We start from the raw sequence: 23,360 nt of genomic DNA on the forward strand, positions 1-23,360 counted from the left end.
GAGATAGTGAAGGTGTCTCACAGTCTGTGATGGAGGTGGTGAAGGTGTCTCACAGTCAGGTGTTGGAGGTGGTGAAGGTGTCTCACAGTCAGGTGTTGGAGGTGGTGAAGGTGTCTCACAGTCAGGTGTTGGAGATAGTGAAGGTGTCTCAGTGTGTCTGTGTTGGAGATGGTGAAGGTGTCTCACAGTCTGTGTTGGAGATGGTGAAGGTGTCTCAGTGTGTCTGTGTTGGAGATGGTGAAGGTGTCTCAGTGTGTCTGTGATGGAGGTGGTGAAGGTGTCTCAGTGTGTCTGTGTTGGAGATGGTGAAGGTGTCTCACAGTCAGGTGTTGGAGGTGGTGAAGGTGTCTCAGTGTGTCTGTGATGGAGATGGTGAAGGTGTCTCACGGTGTTCCTGTGTTGTTCAGTTGAAGCAGTTGGAGATCCAGCTCGAGGAGGAGTACGAGGACAAGCAGAAGGTCCTCAGAGAGAGGAGGAGCTGGACACCAAACTCATCAGTGCCCAAGACCAGGTACCTGCAGCCGTCATGTCCACTCACATCCGCTCACATCACACGGTCACAGGGGCTCACCTCCTGGGATGTGAACACACCATCTTCTCTCTGTCGGTTGGTCGTAGGGGGTTTGAATCCCATCCCAAAGGTTCTGGGTCCCATCCCCAGTGTTCCCAGTCTATCCACTCAACACTTTTTGACACATTTATCCGTAGCTCTTTATGACTACACAGTAAATACAAGAACAGTAAATGAATGAATCAGCAGTTGTTCAACCTTTTAGGGATTGCAACCCGCCTTTGAGGTTGAGGTAGTTCTGTTTGGTCATCAGTGTGGTGGTGTAGGGTAGTTGGAGTTGTGTGAGGTTGTTCTACAGCGTTGTGCATTACGTCGCTCGGCTGCAGGCGAGTCTGAGGAACGTGGAGGGGGAGAAGAAGCTGAGGAAGGACCTGAAGAGGACCAAGGTGCTGCTGGCCGACGCCCAGATCATGCTGGACCACCTGAAGAGTAACGCCCCCAGCAAGAGAGAGATCACCCAGCTCAAGAACCAGGTCTGTGACAGCTCGTCAACTCAAGTCTGTTTTACTGGTATGGCCTCTAGATAACGCTTAAAGCTCAAAGGGGTTTCTGCCAAAATCTGCCAAAATTGGCATCTATTTGCAGCTTTGCATTGAGTTAGATGTATTCGCTTTAGGTGTGAACGCACGGTAAGGCTGGTTGCTGGGTGTAGATATATATTATACAGAGTCAGGCCTTTCACAGTGCTTCACAAAAACAATAAGAGGACACTTATTGAACGGGCCTCTGGAATATCACACAGCCTCCCCTAACAGTGTCGACTAACGGTGCTGTCTGGGTCACCAGATATGATGAGAATGGGTCTAGGGAGATCGGCGATTTATAAGCTGGAGATATTCAACGATTCAGAGTTACCAAAAATGCATAAAAAAGTCCAAGTGATTTCAGAAGTTTCAAAAGTCTTGTTAAGTCCCTGGATGAACCGGAGCCTAATGACTCGTAGCCGCGAGCGAGCTGCTGCTAATCACTTGGTGAGCGGCGATGTGATGCTTCACCGGGACATGCTCACTGGGTGACGGTGATTGGGCCAAACGAGAAAACTTTATCAAGTTTAGTAACCTAGAAATGGTAGGACCTTAGGATGGGGTCACAGGCCAGATGAGGTTTGAAACCACTGCCCTGCAACTAAACCATTTACATTTTACGTTCAGGGCCTTTAGCAGACGCTTTTATCCAAGGCGACTTACAATAAGTACATTGTCAGAAGAAAGAGAACCAACATGTCTCTGTCTTTACGGTAAGGAAGGGTAGTCACTAACCATTGTTAGGTTAACCCATTCCCTGTGTACAACAAAGATAGCACGGATAAGATGCTACACGATGCTAAGCACTGTTTTGAAGTGCAAGGACGTACACCATACAATAAGTGTACATGAAGTGCCAGGACGTACAGTTGAACACACAGTTAGTGCGTAAGAGGGGTACGGGGGTGAACCATAGAGGGGGGGGGAGAGAGACCTTTACGGGCAGCAGCTGCTGCCCCCCCCCCCCCCCCCCTGGGTCCTGTGTGGACGGGCGCTGTGAGGAACCAACAGGAGGGAGCTCTCTCCATCTGCTGTGTTGTAGTCACCAGGCGTAGACACTGCCCTCGCGCGTTTCCCAGGTTTGATTATCCCTGTTAACACCCACCTCTCGGTGGATTCTGGGGGATATTTTTAGACGCCGTGTTTTGGGAGCTGAGCGAGTCTTCCTCGTTCATTGGCCGATAAACTCTCTCCCCCTCTTACTCTCTTACTCTCTCTCTCTCTCTCTCTATGTCTCTCTCTCTCTCTCTCTCTCTCTCTCTTTCTCTCCTCCTCTCTATCTCCACCTTCTCTCTCCCTCTCTCTCTCTCTCTCCTCTCTTTCTCTCTCCTCTCCTTCTCTCTCTCTCTCTCTCTCTCTCTCTCTCTCTCTCTCTCCTCTCTCTCCTCTCTTTCTTTCTTTTTCTCTTTCTCTCTCTTCCTCTCTCTCTCTCTCTCCCCCTCCCTCCCCCCTCTCCCTCTCCCCAGCTGGAGGAGTCAGAGTTCACCGCGGCGGCGGCGGTGAAGGCGAGGAAGGGCATGGAGATGGAGATCGAGGACCTCCACATCCAGACGGACGACGTCATCAAGGCCAAGATGGGGGTACGTCTCTCAAAATGGCGGCCTGAACACCTCGGGCCTCTACACTTCCCCAACAAACACCAGCACTCAGATATAGAACTCACACATACAGATGAGGCCCCTCCACTGACCTGAAGTCAGTCATATCCGGATCAGGCTGGTGACAAACCTATCAGGACGCCTGCACCTTTAGGGCATGTTCACACCGAAGAAGCGAAGAGATTACTGCCCTCGCGTTACTCTGGCAAATTTGCTCGCATTTCTCACGTGAGTGATTCAGCATCAATGGAATTCGTGGGAAAGTTCAAATAGTTTCACTGACGATTTTGCTTCATTTGCGGCTTGAGAAGAATAAGGCAAGATCTGCGAGCACCAGGTCGCCACGCGTTTCAAGCCATCCGCGCAGACGCGAGGCGAATTGGCATCTATTCATGACTTTGCATTGAGTTTGAATGTCTTGTCGCTTTAGGTCTCAACGCACGCTAAGGCTTGTTACTGGGTGTAGATGTATAGGATCCAGAGTCAGACCTTTCATAGTGCTTCTCAAAAACAATAAGAAGACAATTATATAAAGAAAATAAAAACCTGAGGATGAGATTCCCTCAGACAGGGAGTTTGGTTTGGGTGCCACAGCAGCAGAAAGTAGTAAGACAGAAGTCGAATTAAAACCAGATTGATCTTGATTGTCGTATAGCTACTCTGTACTTCTGTACTTTCAGAAGCCCATATTGATTCTGTACTTTGACTGTTCTCCGCTTCAAAAGTAACTCTGGATGAAAGCGTAGGCTATAGTCGACGTGAATGTAATCTAATGTGTTCTGTTCCAGTGCCTGTGTCGTAGAGTGCTCCGGTAATTGTTTGTAATGTGTTTATATGTGGGCGGAAAGCACCGGGGATAGAATGACATCACGTTTGCTTCAAGCTCTCCCACACACTCCCTCGTTATCAATCCCTCACCAGGTTTCTTCTTTGCTCAATACTTTCGTTTTATTTCCGGGCGGTCGTGTTGTCCCTCCCTGCTCCTTTGATAATTAAAACATCCACTCAAAATCCACCCCGACAACGACCAAGGTGTAATTAATCCAGGATCTACCCCCCCCCACACACACCCTCACTGTTAATATGCACGGCAGCACAAGCACACGTTGAATTAATCAGCTACAGTTGGCACATGTCTCATTTCACCATTTCACTCTAATGGGAAAATAAGCTTCGTTAAGTCTCTCCCTCCCTCACCCTCCCTCTCTCCCTCCCTCCCCCCCTCTCCCTCCGTCGCCCTCCCTCTCTCCCTCCCTCCCCCCTCTCCCACCCTCTCCCTCACCTCTCTCCCTCACCCTCCCTCTCTCCCTCCCTCACCCTCCCTCTCCCTCCCTCTCTCCCTCCCTCCCCCCTCTCCCTCCGTCGCCCTCCCTCTCTCCCTCCCTCCCCCCTCTCCCACCCTCTCCCTCACCTCTCTCCCTCACCCTCCCTCTCTCCCTCCCTCACCCTCCCTCTCCCTCCCTCTCTCCCTCCCTCCCCCCTCTCCCTCCGTCGCCCTCCCTCTCTCCCTCCCTCCCCCCTCTCCCACCCTCTCCCTCACCTCTCTCCCTCTCTCCCTCCCTCTTCCTCCCTCCCTCCCTCCCCCCTCTCCCTCACCTCCGCCCCCACCCTCCCCGCCTCTAATGGCTGCCCCGAGAGCGAGCGCTGTTCCTCGGGTCGGCGTCGAGCCGCTGGAGCCTGCCTCTCCAGGGAGGAGGAGGAAGAGGAGGAGGAGGAAGAGGAAGAGGAGGAGGAGGGAGCCGGTGCCGCTAATTGCGGTGTTTCTGTCAGAGGGGGAGCGTGGGGGCCCTTCATCTCCTCCTCAGCCTCGACCTCCTCCCTCTCTCCCTCTCTCCCCCTCTCTCCTCCCTCTCTCCCCCTCTCTCCTCCCTCTCTCCCTCCCTCTCCTCCTCTGTCTCCCCTTCATCATTCTCCTCCTCGGCGGCGGTCTCCTCTTCTCCTCCTGCTCGCCGTACCGCTCTCCCTTCTTCTTGCCCCGTTTGCTCCTCATCCTCTTCACCCCCATTCACCTCCTCATTCCACCCCTCCCGCCCCTCCTGTCCTCCGCTTCCACCTTCTCCTCCTCCTCATCCTCCTCCTCCTCCCTTGGTTCCTCTGCGGTGGTTTCAGCTCTTCTTCCTCCCCGCCCCCCCCTCCTCCTCCTCTGTGGGTCTGACTGTGAGGAGCGTCTGTGCTTGTGGAACCAGCAGATAGTGTTGCTGGAGCCCCAGCCGCCAGCTAATGTCCATTTATCACATTCAATAGCTCAGGCACAAAACCTGCCGTTCCGGGCAGGGAAATCATTTCCTCTCTCTCCCCCTCTCTCTCCCCCTCTCTCTCTCTTTGTGCCGTGTCCCTGGCTTTCTCTCCCCCCCCCCCCCCCCCTCTCCCTCTCCATTCTTCTGCTTCTCTTTGTGTCTCTCTCCAACTCTGTCTCTGTCTTTGTGTGCCTCGCTCTATCTCACACTCTTTTTGTGTTTGTCTCTCTCGCCATGTGTGTGAGTGTACTTGTGTGTGTGTGTGTGTCTCTGTGTGTGTGTGTGTGTGTGTGTGTGTGTGTGTGTGTGTGTGTGTGTGTGTCTCTGTGCGTGTTTGTTTGAATCTGCGTCTTTCTCTGCTTTTCTCTCACTTCCTCTCCCCCCCATTCTCCCTCTCTCGCTCTCTTTGTATGTCCTTATGTCTCTCTCCCTCTCTTTTCCTGTCTGTCTCCGTGTGTCTCTCTTATCCCACTGTCTCCCCCTGTTTGTCTCTATGTCTCTCTCTAATCTCTCTCTCTCCTGTCTGTCTCTCTCTCTCCTGTCTGTCTCTCTCTCTCTCTCTGTCTGTCTCTGTCTCTGTCTCTGTCTCTCTCTCTCTCTCTCTCTCTCTCTCCCTCTCACCCCTGTGTGTGTCTATGTCTCTCGCCCAGCTGGAGGAGCAGATCAGTCGGATCCAGAGGGAGAAGAACGACCTCCAGACGCGAATGGAGGAAGACCAGGAGGACCTCAACGAGCTCATGAAGAAACACAAGGCCGCCGTCTCCCAGGTAACACATGCACACTCACGCACGCACGCACGCACGCATGTAAGCATGCATACATACACACACACACAAGTTTTCACGCAAGCACGCACAAACGCACACATGCACGCATGGATACATACACATACACATCCATACACATATATACATACACATGTATACACACAGCGGTCGAAAATGAGATGAGATGTATACACACATACACACATAAACATCAGACACACACGCAGTCACACACAAATATACACACATTAACACATGCACACTCACAAATTGTCTCACACAGACAGACACACACATACATACACACAGATTCTCACTCACTCACTCACTCACTCACTCACTCACTCACTCACTCACTCACTCACTCACTCACTCACTCACTCACTCACTCACACACATACTGTCTCAGTCTCTCACATGCACACACACACCCGTGTCAGTGTGTGTGTGGAGGAGAGAGCAGGGTTGGTTGTTTCATTATTCATTAATTTCACATGCCTCACGCTATTAAAAGGTCAAATATTTATAGAGAGAGCAGTATAGTGCAAACACACACACTTACCCAGCCACACACACACGCCTACACACACACACACACACACACACTCACACACACACACACACACACACACACACACACACACACACACACACACACACACACCTACACACTACTTTACTAGCAGTTTCTACATGCACCTGACAGACAATTTCTGTCACCCTAGCATTTATAATATATCATATATAATATGAATAAATTGGATTTATAAAGCGCTTTTCCAAGGCTCATAGATTCTTTACACACAGTGGCGATGGTTACAGAGCAGACAACACACAGACACACACACACACACCGGGGGCGGGGCTAAGAGAAGGCCGTAGTGGGGAGGCGGGGCTTGGGGCGGGGTTTGACAACTGAGGGCGAACTCTGAGTCTCTGATGAGAATCTCATGAATCGATGTCTACATTTCTGTAGACATTTCCACGCACACACACAAACACTGAACCTACACTGACCTGCATAACTGTAGATCTTAATTATCTCTCCCTTCTTATATCTCTCTCTCTCTCTCTCTCTCTCTCTCTCTCTCTCTCTCTCTCTCTCTCTCTCTCTCTCTCTCTCTCTCTCTCTCTCTCACAATTTGTCATTCAGGTATCTAATTATGCTTTCTATTTTGTGCAACACATTATTTTTTGTATCATGTTTTTCTCTTACATCAATCAATCAATCAATCAATCAATCTCTCTCTCAGTCTGCTCGGGACCTGGGCCAGATCAGTGATCTCCAGGCCCAGCTGGAGGAGTCCACCAAGGAGAAGCAGGAGATCCAAGAGAAGGTAACGCATGCGGCTGCATTCTGGGCCAGTTAACGGGCTAGCGCGCTGACGGGCTAGCGCGCTAACGGGCTAACGTGAGCAGCGGGCCCGCTGGACGCGGCTCTGATGTCTGCCGAGGTCGGACAAAAGCAGGCGAGGAATAACAATAGTCAGAAAGGATCCCGGATCCCGACGGAGTTTGCCTTGGAAACGCGCTGATGAAAGGCGTGGTGGCGGGGGCCAGGCCGTCGCTCGCGGCCGTCCTTTCATCGCCCCGTCCCCCGTCCGCCGCCCCCCCGTCCGCCGCCCCCCCGCCCCCCCGCCTCGCAGCACCGACCACACCGGCCTTAGAGGGGCTCGGATATAATGACTAGACGCCCGCGCAGGCAGCCCGCCGGAGGTGAGCCACGGCGAGGCAGGCTTTGATTCGTCCTTCGTTCCTTAAACACACACACGCGCATGTACATGCACAAGCGCACACACACACGCGCGCGCGCGCGTAATTACACAGACGCACGCACACAAGGACACACATACAAGCACACATGCGCACGAACACACTAACTCTCACCAAACCTACACACACACATACTTACACAGACACACACTCCTAAACCCAGCCACCTATTCACATGCACACACACACACACACACACACACACACACACACACACACACACACACACACACACCCCTACTCCACACTACTCCTTTGACAAAGAACAGCCGAACCTGACAGACTCAGCCTTCTTTGAGTCGACTCTTGTGGCGGTTATCAAACATCCAAGCGGCCGACGTCAGTTCGCCGTCTTAAACGACATCAAAGAGGGGCTTTTAAATCCTGCTCGACTCTGAGCTAAAGTCCTTGCTCCAGTGGTGTGGAGATTTTAGGATTGGGTCTTTGGTGAAAAATGCTTGAGATGTAATTAGAGCGGTCGGATCTTCCCACGATGCAAAGTCAGCGTGCCGTCTTGTGTTTCTGAGACAGCTGGTCTTTAGCCTCCTCTGTACTCTGTCGACTGTACCCGGGTACCGGGCACCTGTCTACCGTTCACCTGTCGACTGTACCCGGGCCAAGGGCACCTGTCTACCGTTCACCTGTCGACTGTACCCGGGCCAAGGGCACCTGTCTACCGTTCACCTGTCGACTGTACCCGGGCCAAGGGCACCTGTCTACCGTTCACCTGTCGACTGTACCCGGGCCAAGGGCACCTGTCTACCGTTCACCTGTCGACTGTACCCGGGCCAAGGGCACCTGTCTACCGTTCACCTGTCGACTGTACCCGGGTACCGGGCACCTGTCTACCATTCACCTGTCGACTGTACCCGGGCCAAGGGCACCTGTCTACCGTTCACCTGTCGACTGTACCCGGGTACCGGGCACCTGTCTACCATTCACCTGTCGACTGTACCCGGGCCAAGGGCACCTGTCTACCGTTCACCTGTCGACTGTACCCGGGCCAAGGGCACCTGTCTACCGTTCACCTGTCGACTGTACCTGCGCCGACGACACCTGTCTACCGTACCCGGGCATAGGACACCTGTCTACTGTTCACCTGTCGACTATACCTGGGCACACGACAGCTGTCGACTGTACCTGGGCCCATGACACCTGTCGACTGTACCTGGGCCCATGACACAGGTCGACTGTACCTGGGCCCATGACACCTGTACACCCATCGTTACCTCCTGTATCTGTTTTAGGTGGAGATGGAGCTACCTTACTTATCATTATTTGTTTTGAGCTATCTTTAGCTTATCTTAAGCTGTAGCTATCTTTAACTTATCTTTAGCTGTTTGCTCGAGCTATCTTTAACTTATCTTTAGATGTTTGAGCTATCTTTAACTCATCTTAAGTTGTTGTTTGAGCTGTATTCCTCTATCCCAATGTACCTTTCTATAACTGTGGCTATTATTATTTGTCCGTTGCTTTCTTTAGCCGTCGCTATCTTTAGCCGTCGCTACCTTGAGCTGTCACCATCCTTTGCCGTAGCTCTTAGCAGTAGCTCTCTTTAGCCGTAGCTATATTTAGCCGTACCTTTTAGCGGTGGCGTGATGCCAACAGGAGTCACTTAGCGAGAACAAAAGCCGGGCCCTGAGTCTTTTCAGTAACTGCTCTCGGAGACGTTTGAAAGGAACACACCAGCGGAGGTTCATGTTTCACGCTCTGTCATTGAGGAACGAGTGGGACAGGCTGGCACCAATGGGATCCTTCGAGGGGACAAAGAGAGCGTCATAAATTACCGATGCCTATTTGAAACACTCAAACCCTCAAACAACGGCAGAAGAACATGAAGATATAAAGAGGACTTGGATCATTAGAGCGCTTAGTGTAGGACCTCCACTTCCGTCCTGTTTGGTTCCTTTTCAGTTATCTGATCATACTTGTTCTGACCTCCCCCCTTGCGGGCCGGTTATCTCCCGGCTCTGGCGCCTGACTGGCGATTGGCTGAAACGTTTCGCTAAAAAGGAAGACAAACTTCCGCACGGGGCCCACATCGTACGTGGGGCTAGGCGTGGGCGGGGCAAAGCGTGGGCGGGGCAAAGCGTGGGCGTTGTGCAGGGTAAGCGTGTGCGGGCCTAAGCTTGCGGGGCTAAGCGTGTGCGTGCCTTAGCATGCGGGCTAAGCGTGTTCGGGGCTAAGCGTGTGCATCGGGTTAGTCGTGTCGGGTTAGATGAACATTTGTACTTTTTATTTGACCTTCACCAGGAAATGTTCTCTTTTCAAAGTGTGGTCTGGCCAAGTAGGCAGCATCAGAAAGCAAACACACGATCTAAGTTACAGAAGTATCGATGATCCAGTTGGACATCCGTCTTAATCCGGCACCAAACTACCAATCAGAGCCCCGGTACCAAGCTCATCCCTGGCTGGTGACAGCCGGTGATTAACTGCCCAACGCCTCACTTTGTCTCGGTCGTGATGAGGAGATGGAAAGTTCCACGGGACAGCTTCTCTGGGTGTGTGCAGGAATGGGCAGAGACGAAAGGTGAACTCGATTGAACTGTGCTCAAAGGGGCACATTGTTGTTTACAACGCGATCAGGCATTTGATCAGTTTGATTGATTTGAAACAACATTCTGTGAGCAGCAGAGAACGCGCGCTGAATTGATGGATGGCATTTGTCGTCGTTCAGCTCTCACACCAGCAGTGAGCTCCACTCAATACGGTCGACCGGGCGTTGAACCGTGACCGGTCTGGAGAATGTACTGTTTTACTATTTTAGTCATTTAGTAGATTCTTTTAACCAAAGCAATTTACCGCGACTTCGATGCAGACGGTAGAGATTGGGGTACGCAGCGTGAATGTGGTCGTTGGGGAGCCAAATAACACTTAGCAGATAACAGGAATGTACCGAACAAGTACAGAAAGTAAAATAACCGAAACAAGTGGGGAACTTAAATAACAACAACACAGGTGAACAGAATCCCTACCACAGGAGGAAGGGATGTCATCAACGAGGACGGGGTCAAGATGAATGGGTCTGAGGGGGTACATGAGACAGAAACGTTGGGGAACCCCCCAGGTATTTGCGTACGTACATTTACATTTAGGGCATTTAAAATGTATTTTTTTTATCCAAAGCGACTTACAATAAGTACATTTGTCAGACGGAAGAGATACAAAAATAAATCTGTCGGTTCAGTGAGGATGTTTATAGAACCCAGTGCAAAGTAATAACTATCACTAGGTTAACCCATTCCCCGTATACAACAGAGATAGCTAAGATAAGATGCTACACTATGCTATTATCTGTCGGGCTGGGCGATTAATTGAATTTCGATCTCGATTTCGATTTTACCGTCAAACAATTGCAAAACTAATATAATCGACATTTCGTTTTTTGCATTTTTTTATTCATTTTTTATAAAATGTTTTATAGGAAGTGCAGAAGAACAGCAGGATACATATCTGTACATTCTTATAGATTTGAACATTTTATTTTTGACCATTTTGTGTATTTTTTTAAGGCGAAATTTCAAAGTTCTCAGTTACAAAGTGTTTTTTGGGAGAGACATGCTGAATAAACACATCACGCTTCGAAACTCAAAAATAATCGTTTGAATAATCGCGATTTCAATATTGACCAAAATAATCGTGATTAGGATTTTTTTTTCCACAATCGAGCCGCCCTAGAGTTCTGCTTCTAAGTGTCCATGTGCTAGCGTCCTGCTCTGTGCTGCCCCCGTGGGGGTCCGGCGTTCACGACTCCGTCTCGTTCCCCCCCAGCTGCACTCCCTGCAGAGCCAGCTGGAGTTCCAGGTGCAGTCCATGGTGGAGAAGTCTCTGGTCAGCCGGCAGGAGGCCAAGATCAGAGAGCTGGACACCAAGCTGGAGTACGAGAGGACCCAGATCAAGAGACTGGAGGTAGGACCCCCACCGTCAGCACCACCCCCGGACCCCCCGTGAACCCCAACACACGCACACGAACACCATCCACACATGTCCGTAGTCAGCTATGATGTCACCGAGGTCCGGACCTCGGGAACTTTTTTCTAGTGCTAAAATTCAAATTATAAACTAAAAACTAAACTGCATGCAAAATCCGCCGTTGAGAACTTCTCCGAGATGAGTGAACGGTTAATTCAAGACTTGATACTTTTGATACTTGATAGCTTATTCTCCCAGATCCACCAAGTCCACCATCAGACTTTAAATCTGAATCTAGAATTTATTAGAGACAGAGTTCTGCGTGATTGTGTCGTTTGAGTGTCCGTTTCATATGTCTGTGTTTGTATGAATGAATATGAATGTAGTATCAGGTTAGACAAGGAACGCGCCAACATGAGGGGTTGAACTCTGAGTGTCTTTCAGCCGGGAGTCGATCACGTTCCGCTCTCCCCTAATGACCCACCGGTCTGACATCATGTCCGATCCGTTTAGACGCCGTCAGAGCCTCTTAACCCCCACTCGTCCCAGGTCATCTGTTTGTCATTCCGTCCAATTTGTCCACGCTGATTGGATCGGACGTCCGATGGTTGTGAGGTTGTTTACTGTCCTCCTGTTGGAGGGGCTTTGACTGGCTGTGACCTCCTTCCTGGTCAGTATTGTCGGGGGGCTCACAGAGGAGAGACACGATGGACTTATTGTTTTCGTGATATTTGGCTCCATCGGAAAACTGATCTGATGATTTATTTTCCTTCAGGGAAGGATTGTAATATAATTGTTTAGTAGTTTGTTTTAGTATTTGGGGATTATAGATTATTGTACTGAAGCTATGGATATTTGCCATTGTTTCTGAATTTATCTAAATTGTTGGGCTTTAGTGAGACAGGATTGATCGAGGGAGGTATCAACGAGTAGCATAGGGCCGCAGGTGGGAATCGAACCTGCGGTCGCTGCGTTTTTTATCCCACCAGCGCGCTGAGCCTCAGATTTGACCCCATCTCTGTGATCAATGGAACCAATGAAAGAGCGCTGGTGGAACCTGTGGCTGTGTGACGTTCTCCCCAGAGCCTGGTGAGCCGGCTGAAGGAGAACCTGGAGAAGATGGCCGAGGAGAGGAACCAGACGAGCACGGCGGAGAACCGGGAGAAGGAGCAGAACAAGCGCATGCAGAGACAGCTGAGGGACATCAAGGAGGAGATGGGGGAGCTGTCCAAGAAGGAGACGGAGGCCAGCCGCAAGAAACACGAACTGGTGAGATCCTCATAACCTCCTCCTCCTCTCTTCCACTCCTCCTCCTCACCTCCTCCTTCTCCTCTCCTCCTCCTCCTCTCTTCCACTCCTCCTCCCCTCCTCCTGACCTCTACCTCGCCTTCTGACCTCCTCTCCTCGTCACCTGACCTCCTCCTATCCTCGTCCCCTGACCTGACCTCCTAACCTCCTTCTCTCCTCGTCACCTGACCTCCTCCTAACCTGACCTCCTCCTGAGTCTCTCCTCTCCTCCTAACCTGACCTGACCTCCTGACCTCCTCCTCTCCTCGTCACCTGACCTGACCACCTGACCTCCAACAGGAAATGGACATCGAGAGCCTTGAGGCGGCCAATCAGAGCCTGCAGGTGGACCTGAAGCTGGCCTTCAAGAGGATCGGAGACCTGCAGGCCGCCATCGAGGACGACATGGAGACGGACGACAACGACGACCTCGTCAACAGGTGGGCGGGGGCGAGGGGGGGGGGTCATCCTGTATTTGTGTGTGTGTATCAACCTGTATTTTTGTGTGTGTGTTTGTGTGTTTCAACCTGTGTGTGTGTGTGTGTGTGTGTGTGTGTGTGTGGGGGGGGTGGGGTTTACCAACAGGTTTCTTTGGGGTCACACAGACTGGGGAACCACTAGGCCAAATATGTTGTGTGTTTGTGTTCATGTGCGTGGTTCTGTGTGTTTGTCTGTGTGGGACACAGAGTTTTGAGTAGTTGTGTTGTGTTTTGGTACGAGTGTTGAGTGTGGGACACAGGGTTTTGCATGGTTGCGTTGGGTTTTTGTAAGCCAGTTGAGTGTCCGTTTCTGTTTTTATGTGACAATGAGTTTTGTGCGTGTGTGTGGGCGTAAGCGTGTGTGGGAGGGTGTTTGTGTGTGTTTGGGCTTCCTCGACTATGTATCTTGTCGTTTACTCTGTCCCACGCTGCTCTCTATTTCCCTTCTCCTCCTCTCCTCCTTCCTGCTCCTCCTCCTGCTCCTCCTCCTCCTCCTCCTCCTCCTGCTCCTCCTCCTCCTCCTCCTTCCCCTCCTCCTCCTCCTCCTCTCCTCCTCCTCCTCCTTCTCCTCCTCTCCTCCTCCTCCTCTTCTCCTCCTGCTCCTCCTCCTCTTCTCCTCCTCCTCCTCCTCTTCTCCTCCTGCTCCTCCTCCTCCTCCTCCTCTTCTCCTCCTGCTCCTCCTCCTCTTCCTCCTCCTCTCCTCCTCCTCTGCTCCTTCTCTGCCCCCTCACTCTTCTCAGCCTCCAAGACATGGTGACAAAATACCAGAAGAGAAAGAGCAAAACGTGAGAGTGGGAGCAAGCCCGTCCTATCTGCTGCTTGTAATTGTGTTTTTCTCGCCCATTTCCGCCCCAGCGGGAGCATGGCGGCACTGTGTCGCTGAAGCTTTGAGGTGTTTGTTTGCCATACTAACACTTCAAACAACACACACACACACACACACACACAGGCATGCACACCTCATCATTCATCTCTACTCCCAAACCCCTGTGTTGTGCTAAGGTGCTAAAACATGAGCTACTCCTTCATCATGAGGTGTTTGTGAACAGCCCTTGTTTAATGTGCATGTCGTTTCATGTGCATGTCGTTCTGCTACACCACGCTGTGTATTTGAAACCTTTATCGTCACTGTTTTACCGTTAACTAGTGCTGGCAGTGTTTGTGGTCGCTGTCGATGGCCAATTATGCGCCTCCAGCCCCGTGATTGGTTGAAACAAATACGAAACGAAAGAAAGCGAAACGCCCCCCCGATCTGAGCGAGTCCACAACGAGACTTTAAATGTGGATATGCAAAATTAGGTTAGAGGCAGAGTGTGGTTGTGTAAGTGTGTTGAGTGTCCCTTTGTGTCCTTACGGGACACAGAGATTTGCGTGGTTGAGGTGAGTTGTCATCACGCGTCATCATTCAACTCTACTCTCAAACCCCCGTTTTGTGCTAAGAGGTTACGTGCTAAAACACGAGCTACGCCTTCATCACGAGGCCTTCAGCCATTGTTTCCTGTGCATGTCCTTCTGCTATACCACGGCGGTCTAGGCTTGTTTGTGAAGGACAGCGGATTATAAAGAATCTGCTGTCGGTAAACCTCAGGTTTTCCCTTGAGTGAAGAATCTTCTCCGAAAGGCTGCCAAGGTCCGGCATTTCCACGGTGTTTTATGCCTCTATTCATCCAGCCGATGTCATTCCGGGAATTTATAAGCTGACAAACGGTGGTGACAGCCACGACGAGAGCGACTGCACACAGGAATCTCTGGCTTTTAGCGTCAGGATTTCAGAGTCTGACACCCTCAAGAATTCAACCTTGGAGGCAGAACAGAACATATGAAGGAGAAATAGTTTGAGCGGAAAGTTTTCCTTCTTTCTTCTGCTCACAGTCGGAGGCGGAGACCGGATGAGATTGCGTTTGCACACGTCGGGCTGGAAAGAGTTCACTTAACGCAATCGTGTTGCCTGTCTTCTGTGGGCTTTTAATTCCATTAAATGGCCGTGCATGGCTGCATGGCTGCATGAGGCATTAGCTCGAACATACGAAGCGCTCCGGAACAAGACGTGGGGGTACGGCCTCGCGCCGCGGTGATCACTTCATTATTAACACCAATTAACCCGCCCGGCGTCACATGCACTTAGATAAAACCACGACCTCACCCTCATGTCTCACGTGCGTGGGCGCGTCGACTATTCAACACGTAATTGGGGGAGTATTGATGATATCCTGCCCGAACTCTGGTGTCATTCACGCCGATCCATTTGCTTTCTGTTTCCTCACAACGGCTCTGACACCCATGTCGAGTTAGATCATTTAGCCGGTCGTCAAAACGTGGTGAGACCGAGGGGGAGAGAAAGGGAGAGTGGGAGGGAGGGAGAGAGAGAGGTTTGGTTCTGCAAGCGAGACGCAGGCCTCTCTCTCTCTCTCTCTCTCTCTCTCTGTCTCTCTCTCTGTCTCTGTCTCCCTCTCTCTCTCTCTCTCTGTCATTCTCTCACGCTCACTCTGAATGGAGGTGTGCAGAAGAATGTTCTCACACTCTGAGTCAATACTCATTGCTATTCACTTTTCCATAGACGTCACTGTGTATCCAAGCCTGGAGGGAGGGAGAGCGAGGGAGGGAGAGAGAGAGATAGACACACAAAGGGTGAGAGAGGGAGTAGGAGGAAAGAGATGAAGAACCAACATTTGTTCCTGCCCTAACCTTGATGTGCCAGTGGTGTCCATTAACAATAATGTCAGGAAATTGACGGTAATTTGAAAAGCGGCCTTTTCTCTGGATAATTTGCGTTACCTTTTGGACGGGGTGGCGAGGTAATGGCTGGCGCGCCCAGACAAGTGGGCGACGGCGTGAAACCGGCTCTGGAACATTAGTATTTATAGGCGGATAAACACGCGCTCCCTGAGCCATTTAGCATGGCTCTCATCTCCCTGCGATGCCCTCGTCCCACTTACACACGGCTCCTCTCCGTTTCGACAAAGTAAAAAACGAAAAATAACAACAACAACAGTGTTTTGTGCTGCCCCGGTCGACTGCTCTTTTCGCGGTGATACTCCCGCTCTGACAACCGGCGTCGGTATCCTCTGACGGCTAGCATCGGGCTAATGTCACGGCCGCGCTAATTACTCCTCCGGCGCCGCGTGACGAGTGTGTGTCGAAGGCGTCACAAAGTGTTTTGATAGCGCCGAACAACGCCCCCCAGAAGGGCTGATATCTGTTAAATATATACTTCCAGGTTAGCGGGGTGTGGGTGTGTAGAGACCCGCTGGAGTGGAGGCGCGGGGCTGATGTTGAGGATAAGTATTCCTGACAAAGATTTACAACCGGGGGAGGCGGGATGTCGGAAGGGATTAGCGTCCCGCGCTACCTTAGCCGCGCGGCGCAGGCGCGGACGCCTCGGGTCCGGTTAGCCGGCTGGTGCGCGGGCCGCCGACAAATAGCTTGTGACTGCACGTTTGCACGGCGCTCATTGGGCGAGGCACCTCGCCGCACACGCACACACACACACACACACACACGTGTGCGTCCATCCATGTGTGTGTTTGTGTTTGTGCGCGGGAGAAGGGAGAGTTTGATGTTGACGCTTAAAAGGTAATTTGTGGAGAAGGACGACGAGTCGAGCAGGTGAAGAAATATCGAATCGTCGCCACGACGACGACCAGGGCCCGGTGTTGTCCCGTCTGAGCTCAGGTCAAAGGTCGGACTTTATTGGAGAGCGGAGGCAGTTTGATTAACTTCAGAACTAATAAAAAAATACATAACCATTAAACAAGCGATGCAGAATAAAATATCTTGATCTCTAGCGGAAAATACTAAATTATCAAAATATATTTTATTTATTACACTTCAAGTGAATCAATTCCGTGTGGAATCAACAAATAACTTTCGAAACACTAAAGCAATGGCAAAATAAAAAAATCAGTAAAATACGTGACGAAATTGAACAGCCTTATAAAATAAATAACATCAATAACATAAATCTTTATCCTTTAGTTTTATGCAGTAAAAACACCAGAACATTGCATCTAACGCGCCTTTACTTCAGTCGCGGTTTGGGATTAGCCTAGCTCCGCTAGCCCCAGGCGCTGTTCTCCCCGGGGGGGGCGGTACCAGAGATCTTCAGAGCGGCCCGCCCGCCCACCGCCCCGTCCTCCAGGGTGGAGCTGGTGGGTGGTGCTGGGGCTTTGTTCTCGCTGTCAACACGACACGGCGTTCTGACAGGCTGACGGAGCGTCGCCTAGCGACCGCCGAGAGAGACGCGGCGCAGCCCGCGTGTAAATATGTTGTCGGTTGATGAGGCCCAGCCGGCTGTCATCGGCATCGGTCCTGGAGTCGTTCCTCCTCCTCTTCCTCTTCCTCCTCCTCCTCCTCCTGCTCAAAGGCCCAGGTAGGCAGGCAGGAGATGAAAGCGCCAGCGACGGATTTATATTCCGTTTTCGTGCCTCAGTTAAGGGGAACGACTTTGAACCCTGGGTACACTTTAAGATGTGAAGTCAGCATACAGAATCAGTTGAATCACATTTCACGTTACAGGCATCCACCTCTTTGGAATTTGACCCGGGGACACGATTGTAACACAATTAATGCTCTCTAACCGTTGCTAAATATCTCTCGTTATTCACGACAGTCGAGGAGGCGATAGAAATTAAGATATGGAAACACACTTTTTTTCCGCTCGTTTTCATGCCCGGCTGTCGTCTCGGGTTTATGCATCGCGGTGACATTAATAAAACGGTGGCATCCGCAGAAACCGCATTTATCGTCACAGCTCATTCCGCTCCATGAGACGGCATAAAGGGGCCGCCATCTTGACGCCCACAGCCACTCGGCCACAGAGGGGCTCATCTCCCATCGTACGAAGCGCACTCCTCACAAAGGCGTTCAGCCGCTGAGGCGAGAGCTGCCGGATCCCCCCCCCCCCCCCCTCTCTTCTGCTCCATTTACCCCCTGAACATCCTCAGACAAAGAGATGCATAATTCAGAAGCTCACCTTGGACATAAACACAGATGAAGGGGGATTAACCTTATTTCCATCGCGGCTCTAATGCGCTCGCTCATTAGCGGCCGTGGATGGCTGCCGACGGATCGCTATGGACGAGGTCCCGGGGCCACAAGGTTGTCTGCTGATCTCCCCCCCCCCCCCCCCCCCCCCCCAATCAGCGTTGGCTGACAGGTTACATGTCAGGCCGGCGCTAGCAGGCTGGCCCTAGCATGCTAGGTTAATTAGCCCTTCAAGAGCCTCGTTTACATTCATCCGGGGGCCCCCCAACGCCCGGACTATCAGCACGTCGCCACGCATGTCCCCCGGTCTCTGTTTCACTCCTTGTACCTCCAGCTCATGGCTGTAGCTCATCCGAAGAGTCCGTCGCTGATTGCCTCGCCGTCCCGCGCACCCTGAATGAACCTGTACGCGCCGAAGGTCCGTCCCCCCCCCCCCCTGCGGTGACACGACGACCACGACGACGCGCGGAGGTGACGCGCGTCGTCGTGGTCGTCGTGTCTGACAGCGGCGTGATGGACGACTCCGTTTCACACACCGCCGTCCGCCGACTCACTTTCACTTTCACTTTCCCTCTCCCGGCGCAGCGGAGACGAGACGGAGACGGACTCGGAGGTGGAGGACCGCGTGGACGGCGTCAAGTCCTGGCTGTCCAAGAACAAGGGCTCCACCAAGGCCCCGTCGGACGAGGGCAGCCTGAAGAGCGCAAGGTTAGTGTCTCTCCTTCCTCTCCCTCTGCCTCCCCCTCCTCCCCCTCCTCCCCCTCCCTCCCCTGCCCTCGCTCCCTCCCCCAGGCCCTACAACCTACACACCACTCCTCCGTGTTGTCGTTGCCTCGTGGGAACAACCCCCGACCGCCCCCACCGCCTCCCCCTCGAAACAAGCGCTCCCCCGGGGCGGGGCTCTGGACGAGGGCCGGGTGAGTGTTCCCTATGATGAGGTGTCAACGGTCCCTCGCAGCCATCTCCCTAACGACGGCGGAGGTCGCGCTGACAGATTTATGGAGGTGGCCGGTGGCCAGTTGGCATGGCTGCTAAATGGTCCCTCTGACTGGGTTAGTGAGATGTTCCCTATGCTAGATTACCCTTCTGACTGTATACATAGCCGCCATAGCACAGGTTATTCTCGCTCCCGCGGCCTCCATCTCCTCCACCTCTCCTCTCCTCCTCCTCCTCCTCCTCCTCCTCCTCCTCCTCCTCCTCCTCCCTCTCCTCTTGACTTTAAAGACGCTGCCAAGGACGAATGCAAATGACAAAGAATCGTTTTCATTCCTGCGAGGCGGGAAAGAGGTGATGCACTGCTGCATGGTTTCAGACGAGCACAGAGAAGTATAGCACGGGTCCACCGGGCTACATCTCTTCCTGTAGCGTGGGATTAAAGAAACGCACATGATTAGAAAACACGCACGCCGTTTCCCTTGTTTAAATTCACCCTCTCTTCCTCCTTGTATATTTCCGTTCCTCCTTCCTCTCCTTCGTTCGCCCCTGATGCGCGGCATGAACCAATCAGACACGCGGCCAACGCGGACCCCAAGGAGGGGAAGGAGGGCAAGGAGAAGGCGTCGGACGGGGGGGGAGAGGGTCCGGAGCCGGACCTGAGCCGCTCGGTGTCAGTGATGAGCACCCTGAGCTACAGGAAGCGCTCCAACCTCAAGGACTCCATCGGGGGGAAGGGCGACGAGAGCTCGCTGTTCAGCGCGCTGAAGGAGCAGCCCGACGGCCACGACCACGCCGCCCTCCGCAAGGCCAAGGCCAAGCCCGGCGGCGGCGGCGGCGACGCCCCCGACGACCGCAGGAAGTCCACGGCCGACGACATGGACGACCGCGGCTCCGTCATCTCCACGGCGTACTCGGAGGCCGCCAGCCGCGCCCGCAGGGGCCTGGACCGCCGCTGGACCGCGTCCCGCGGCGGCGGCGCGAGCCCCGACGCCGACTCCGTGGTGTCCTCGCTGGCGCCCAGGCGGCGGCCGGCGGCGTTGGACGACGACGACGACGACAAGTCGACGATCAGCAGCGTGAGCCGCTTCAGCCCGCGCTCGCTGCAGCGCAGCACCTCCTGGAAGGAGGAGCGCCGCGCCGGCTCCCGCCTGTCGCTGGCGCGCAGCTGCGGCCTCAGCGAGTTCGGCGTGTGCGTGGACGAGGACGAGGACGAGGACGCCCGCAGCCTGGCCTTCACCGGGGGCGGGGGGTCGTCCTACAGCCCCCGCTCGCCGCGCGGCCGGAGCTACTCCCAGCCGCCCCGGCCCCGCTCCTCCGAGGGGAACGCGGCGGCGGCGGCGGACGCCGCGGACGCCAAGCCCGTCACGCACCGCAACTACCTGGACCCCGACCTGGAGGCGGCCATCAACGAGGTGCTGAGCTTCAAGCCCATCAAGTTCAAGAGGAGCAAGATGGAGGACTCCGGCGATGAGGGGGAGGAGGGGGAGGGGGAGGTGGCACCGGGGGGAGGGGGGGGGAGGAGCGGGGGAGGACGGCCGGAAGGGCGTGTCTCGGCTGAAGGGAGACGACGAAGGCCCGGGCCGGAGCACCACCACCACCTCCTCCAGCCTGTCCCGGTCGGCGTCGGGCTCGGCGCTGCACTCCGGCCACCGCTCGGCCAGCAGCTTTAGCTCCGCCTCCAGCCGCAGCCGCAAGCCCAAGAAGAAGAGCAAGGCGTCCTCCTCGGAGAGCTCCTCCTCGGACGCCGGCCACAGCCGGAGCCGCAGCTCCAAGGGGCAGAAGAAGAGCAAGAAGTCCAAGAAGAGGTCCAAGAAGAAGGAGGCCAGCGAGTCGGAGGACTCCTCCTCGTCCTCCTCTTCCTCCTCCTCCTCGTCCTCCTCCTCGTCTTCGTCCGGGAGCTCCTCGTCGGGCTCCACCATCTCGTACCGGAGCTCCAGCAGCGTGAAGAAGGGTCTGGCGAGGCGGCCGCGGCTCTCGGACGACGACGACGACGACGACGTGCCGCCCCCCAGCCGCTCGGCGAAGCACGGCAAGAAGGAGAGCAAGAAGGAGGGCAAGAAGAAGAAGGAGGGCAAGAAGAAGGTGGACAACCTGGTGATGAAGTACCTGTACCAGCCCGACAGCGACTGAGAGCCCCGGCCGGTGGGACGGCGAGCGGTGAGGCCGAGAGCCGCCGGGAGCCCCCCGGAATGAGCCGAGTCGGGAGCGTTGGCCCAAACTAACCCACTAACGGAGTCTGTTTACCAGCGGATGCATTATTAAACACCGCCCTGTTGAGTCTGTGTACTGGAGTGCTGAAATTGCCTGAGAAAGTCCAAAGTAACAACAACACGCCTGCTGTTGCATGCTTCTGCACCGGTTGAATGGAAGGGGGGGGGGGGGGGACGGTGTCCGTAAGCGATGCCAACGGTGTACATGTGCTGCTGGCGGGAGGTGACATTACCGGCTCACATCCCTGGTAGTTTGTCTAGCAGCTCCTCAGCCTGGAGTCTCCTGCAGTCGGCTGGCACCGAGCTGGAGGTTGAGAGAGGCTCCCCAGACCTCCCACTCGCCAGAGAGAGAGAGAGAGAGAGAGAGAGAGAGAGAGAGAGAGAGGTCGTGAATTAGCCTGGTCTGGATTACATGTTGGCGTGTTTCCACGCCTGGTGCTTCATCCCTCCCTCTTCAGAGAGAGAGAGGGGGAGGGCGAGAGAGAGAGAGGGAGGTAGGGAGATGGAGGGAGGGAGGGAGGGAGGGAGAGAGGGAGATGCATGCGGTGCTGAGAGGGGGAGAGAGAGAGAGGGAGAGAGAGAGAGAGAGAGGGCGAGAGAGGGAGAGCGAGAGATTGCACTAGAGAGATAGATTCTTAGAATAGTTATTTCCCAACAAGAGTCCCTAAAGGACGGGCTAGCCTTGTTGAGGAACATGAATCTCTCTCTGCCGTTCTGTGAGGAGTTACGTCTCTTTAGATGTGCATTATCGCCCGCTCACAGAGGGTCGCTGTGACCCCCTGATCCTTTTAACACAGACCGAGGAGCTTTTCAAGAAGTGCGTCCGACATAAATAATTGTGGACGCCGACCGGAGAATACTTAACGATGAAGTGTGTCGTGTGAGGCAGTCGCAGAAACGGAGGCCTTGGGTTCGTTTGGAGCGCTGTGGATACGCGTGAGCGCAGGACCGCTTTACATTCCTCCCACACCACTGAGCATGTTGCATCGTTCCCGACGTACTCGTGTCCCCCTGCCCTTGTGTTCTCCTTCAGCGGATCCGCGCTACTTCTGCATGCGGTGACGCAAACGCCTCCGTCGGGTTGCATGAGGAGACGGACCCGCCCCCCTTAGTCTCACTCTGTCCCCGCCTGCTCCCCCAACCGACCCGGGACGGTAGCTCCCTCTGCACGTGACGTCACTGACGCTCTCACTCACAGGAAACACACCGTCCCGGTGTTCAGCAAGTAACTGTGTGTGTGTGTGTGTGTGTGTGTGTGTGTGTGTGTGTGTGTTTGAACCTGTGTGTGTGTGTGTGTGTGTGTGTGTCTCTGTGTGTGTCGTGTGTGTGTGTGTGTGTCCAGTCCTCCAGTGTACAGAAGACACCTGTGTGGCCCCCGACCAGAGGAGGATGCCGGAGACCCCCCCACGCAGCCCCCCGACGCTGAGACCCCCCCCTGGACCCCCCAGCGCCGGAGACCCAGGCCTGACCGGGCCTCACCTCCCTCATCCTCATCTTCCTCACCCCCCCTTTCTCACCTCATCTTCCTCATCATCATCATCCTAACCTCCCTCACCCTCATCTTCCTCACCCCCCCCTTCCTCACCTCATCTTCCTCATCATCACCCTCATCTTCTTAATCTTCCTCTTTCACTTCCACTCCCCTCCCTCATCTCCCTATCTTCATCCTTCCCCCTCCTCCCCTTCCTCATTCCCCCCCCCCCCCCCCCCCCCTCAACTCCGCCCACATTTGCTTTCATCTCGACCAATCAGAGCCTCCCCAGCGGGGCGATGTCCTGGGTTGGGAGGGGGGTCAGAGGCGGGGGGCGGGGGGGCAGAGGCGGGGGCAGTACCACCCACCACTGACTCCTGAGTACCATCACCTCTATTTGGAGTATCTTTATCATAGTTTTACTTCTAAGTGTGACGCGATTCCCGTTTAGTGACTTACTGTGTTTGTATTTATTTGAACCGAGCTGCGAGACTTTGTACCTCGACCAGTTAAAGAGCTACTATATGTGGACGGCTGGGTTTAGTTAAACCACTGGTTTAGCTAACCACCGGGTAACCACTGGGTTAACTAGCCACTGGTCTAGCTAACCAC

General features: G+C 53.7%; 1 protein-coding gene across 1 annotated transcript in view; it reads left to right on the plus strand.

Annotated features, from left to right (window-relative positions):
- LOC132461446 (unconventional myosin-XVIIIa-like) overlaps positions 1–22,763 on the plus strand; it is a 37,596-nt gene extending 14,833 nt beyond the window's left edge. The window contains 14 exon segments of the mRNA XM_060056531.1: positions 408–471; positions 474–511; positions 898–1,044; positions 2,562–2,675; positions 5,581–5,697; positions 6,951–7,034; positions 11,242–11,379; positions 12,466–12,651; positions 12,970–13,109; positions 13,889–13,933; positions 18,717–18,839; positions 19,639–20,601; positions 20,675–21,224; positions 22,620–22,763. Coding sequence (XP_059912514.1) covers positions 408–471; positions 474–511; positions 898–1,044; positions 2,562–2,675; positions 5,581–5,697; positions 6,951–7,034; positions 11,242–11,379; positions 12,466–12,651; positions 12,970–13,109; positions 13,889–13,933; positions 18,717–18,839; positions 19,639–20,601; positions 20,675–21,197 — 2,682 coding nt within the window. The 3' untranslated portion in view covers positions 21,198–21,224; positions 22,620–22,763.
- Positions 22,764–23,360: the final 597 nt, after the last annotated feature.

The sequence above is a fragment of the Gadus macrocephalus genome, chromosome 7 (assembly GCF_031168955.1).
Source record: "Gadus macrocephalus chromosome 7, ASM3116895v1".
Lineage (NCBI taxonomy): Eukaryota > Metazoa > Chordata > Actinopteri > Gadiformes > Gadidae > Gadus > Gadus macrocephalus.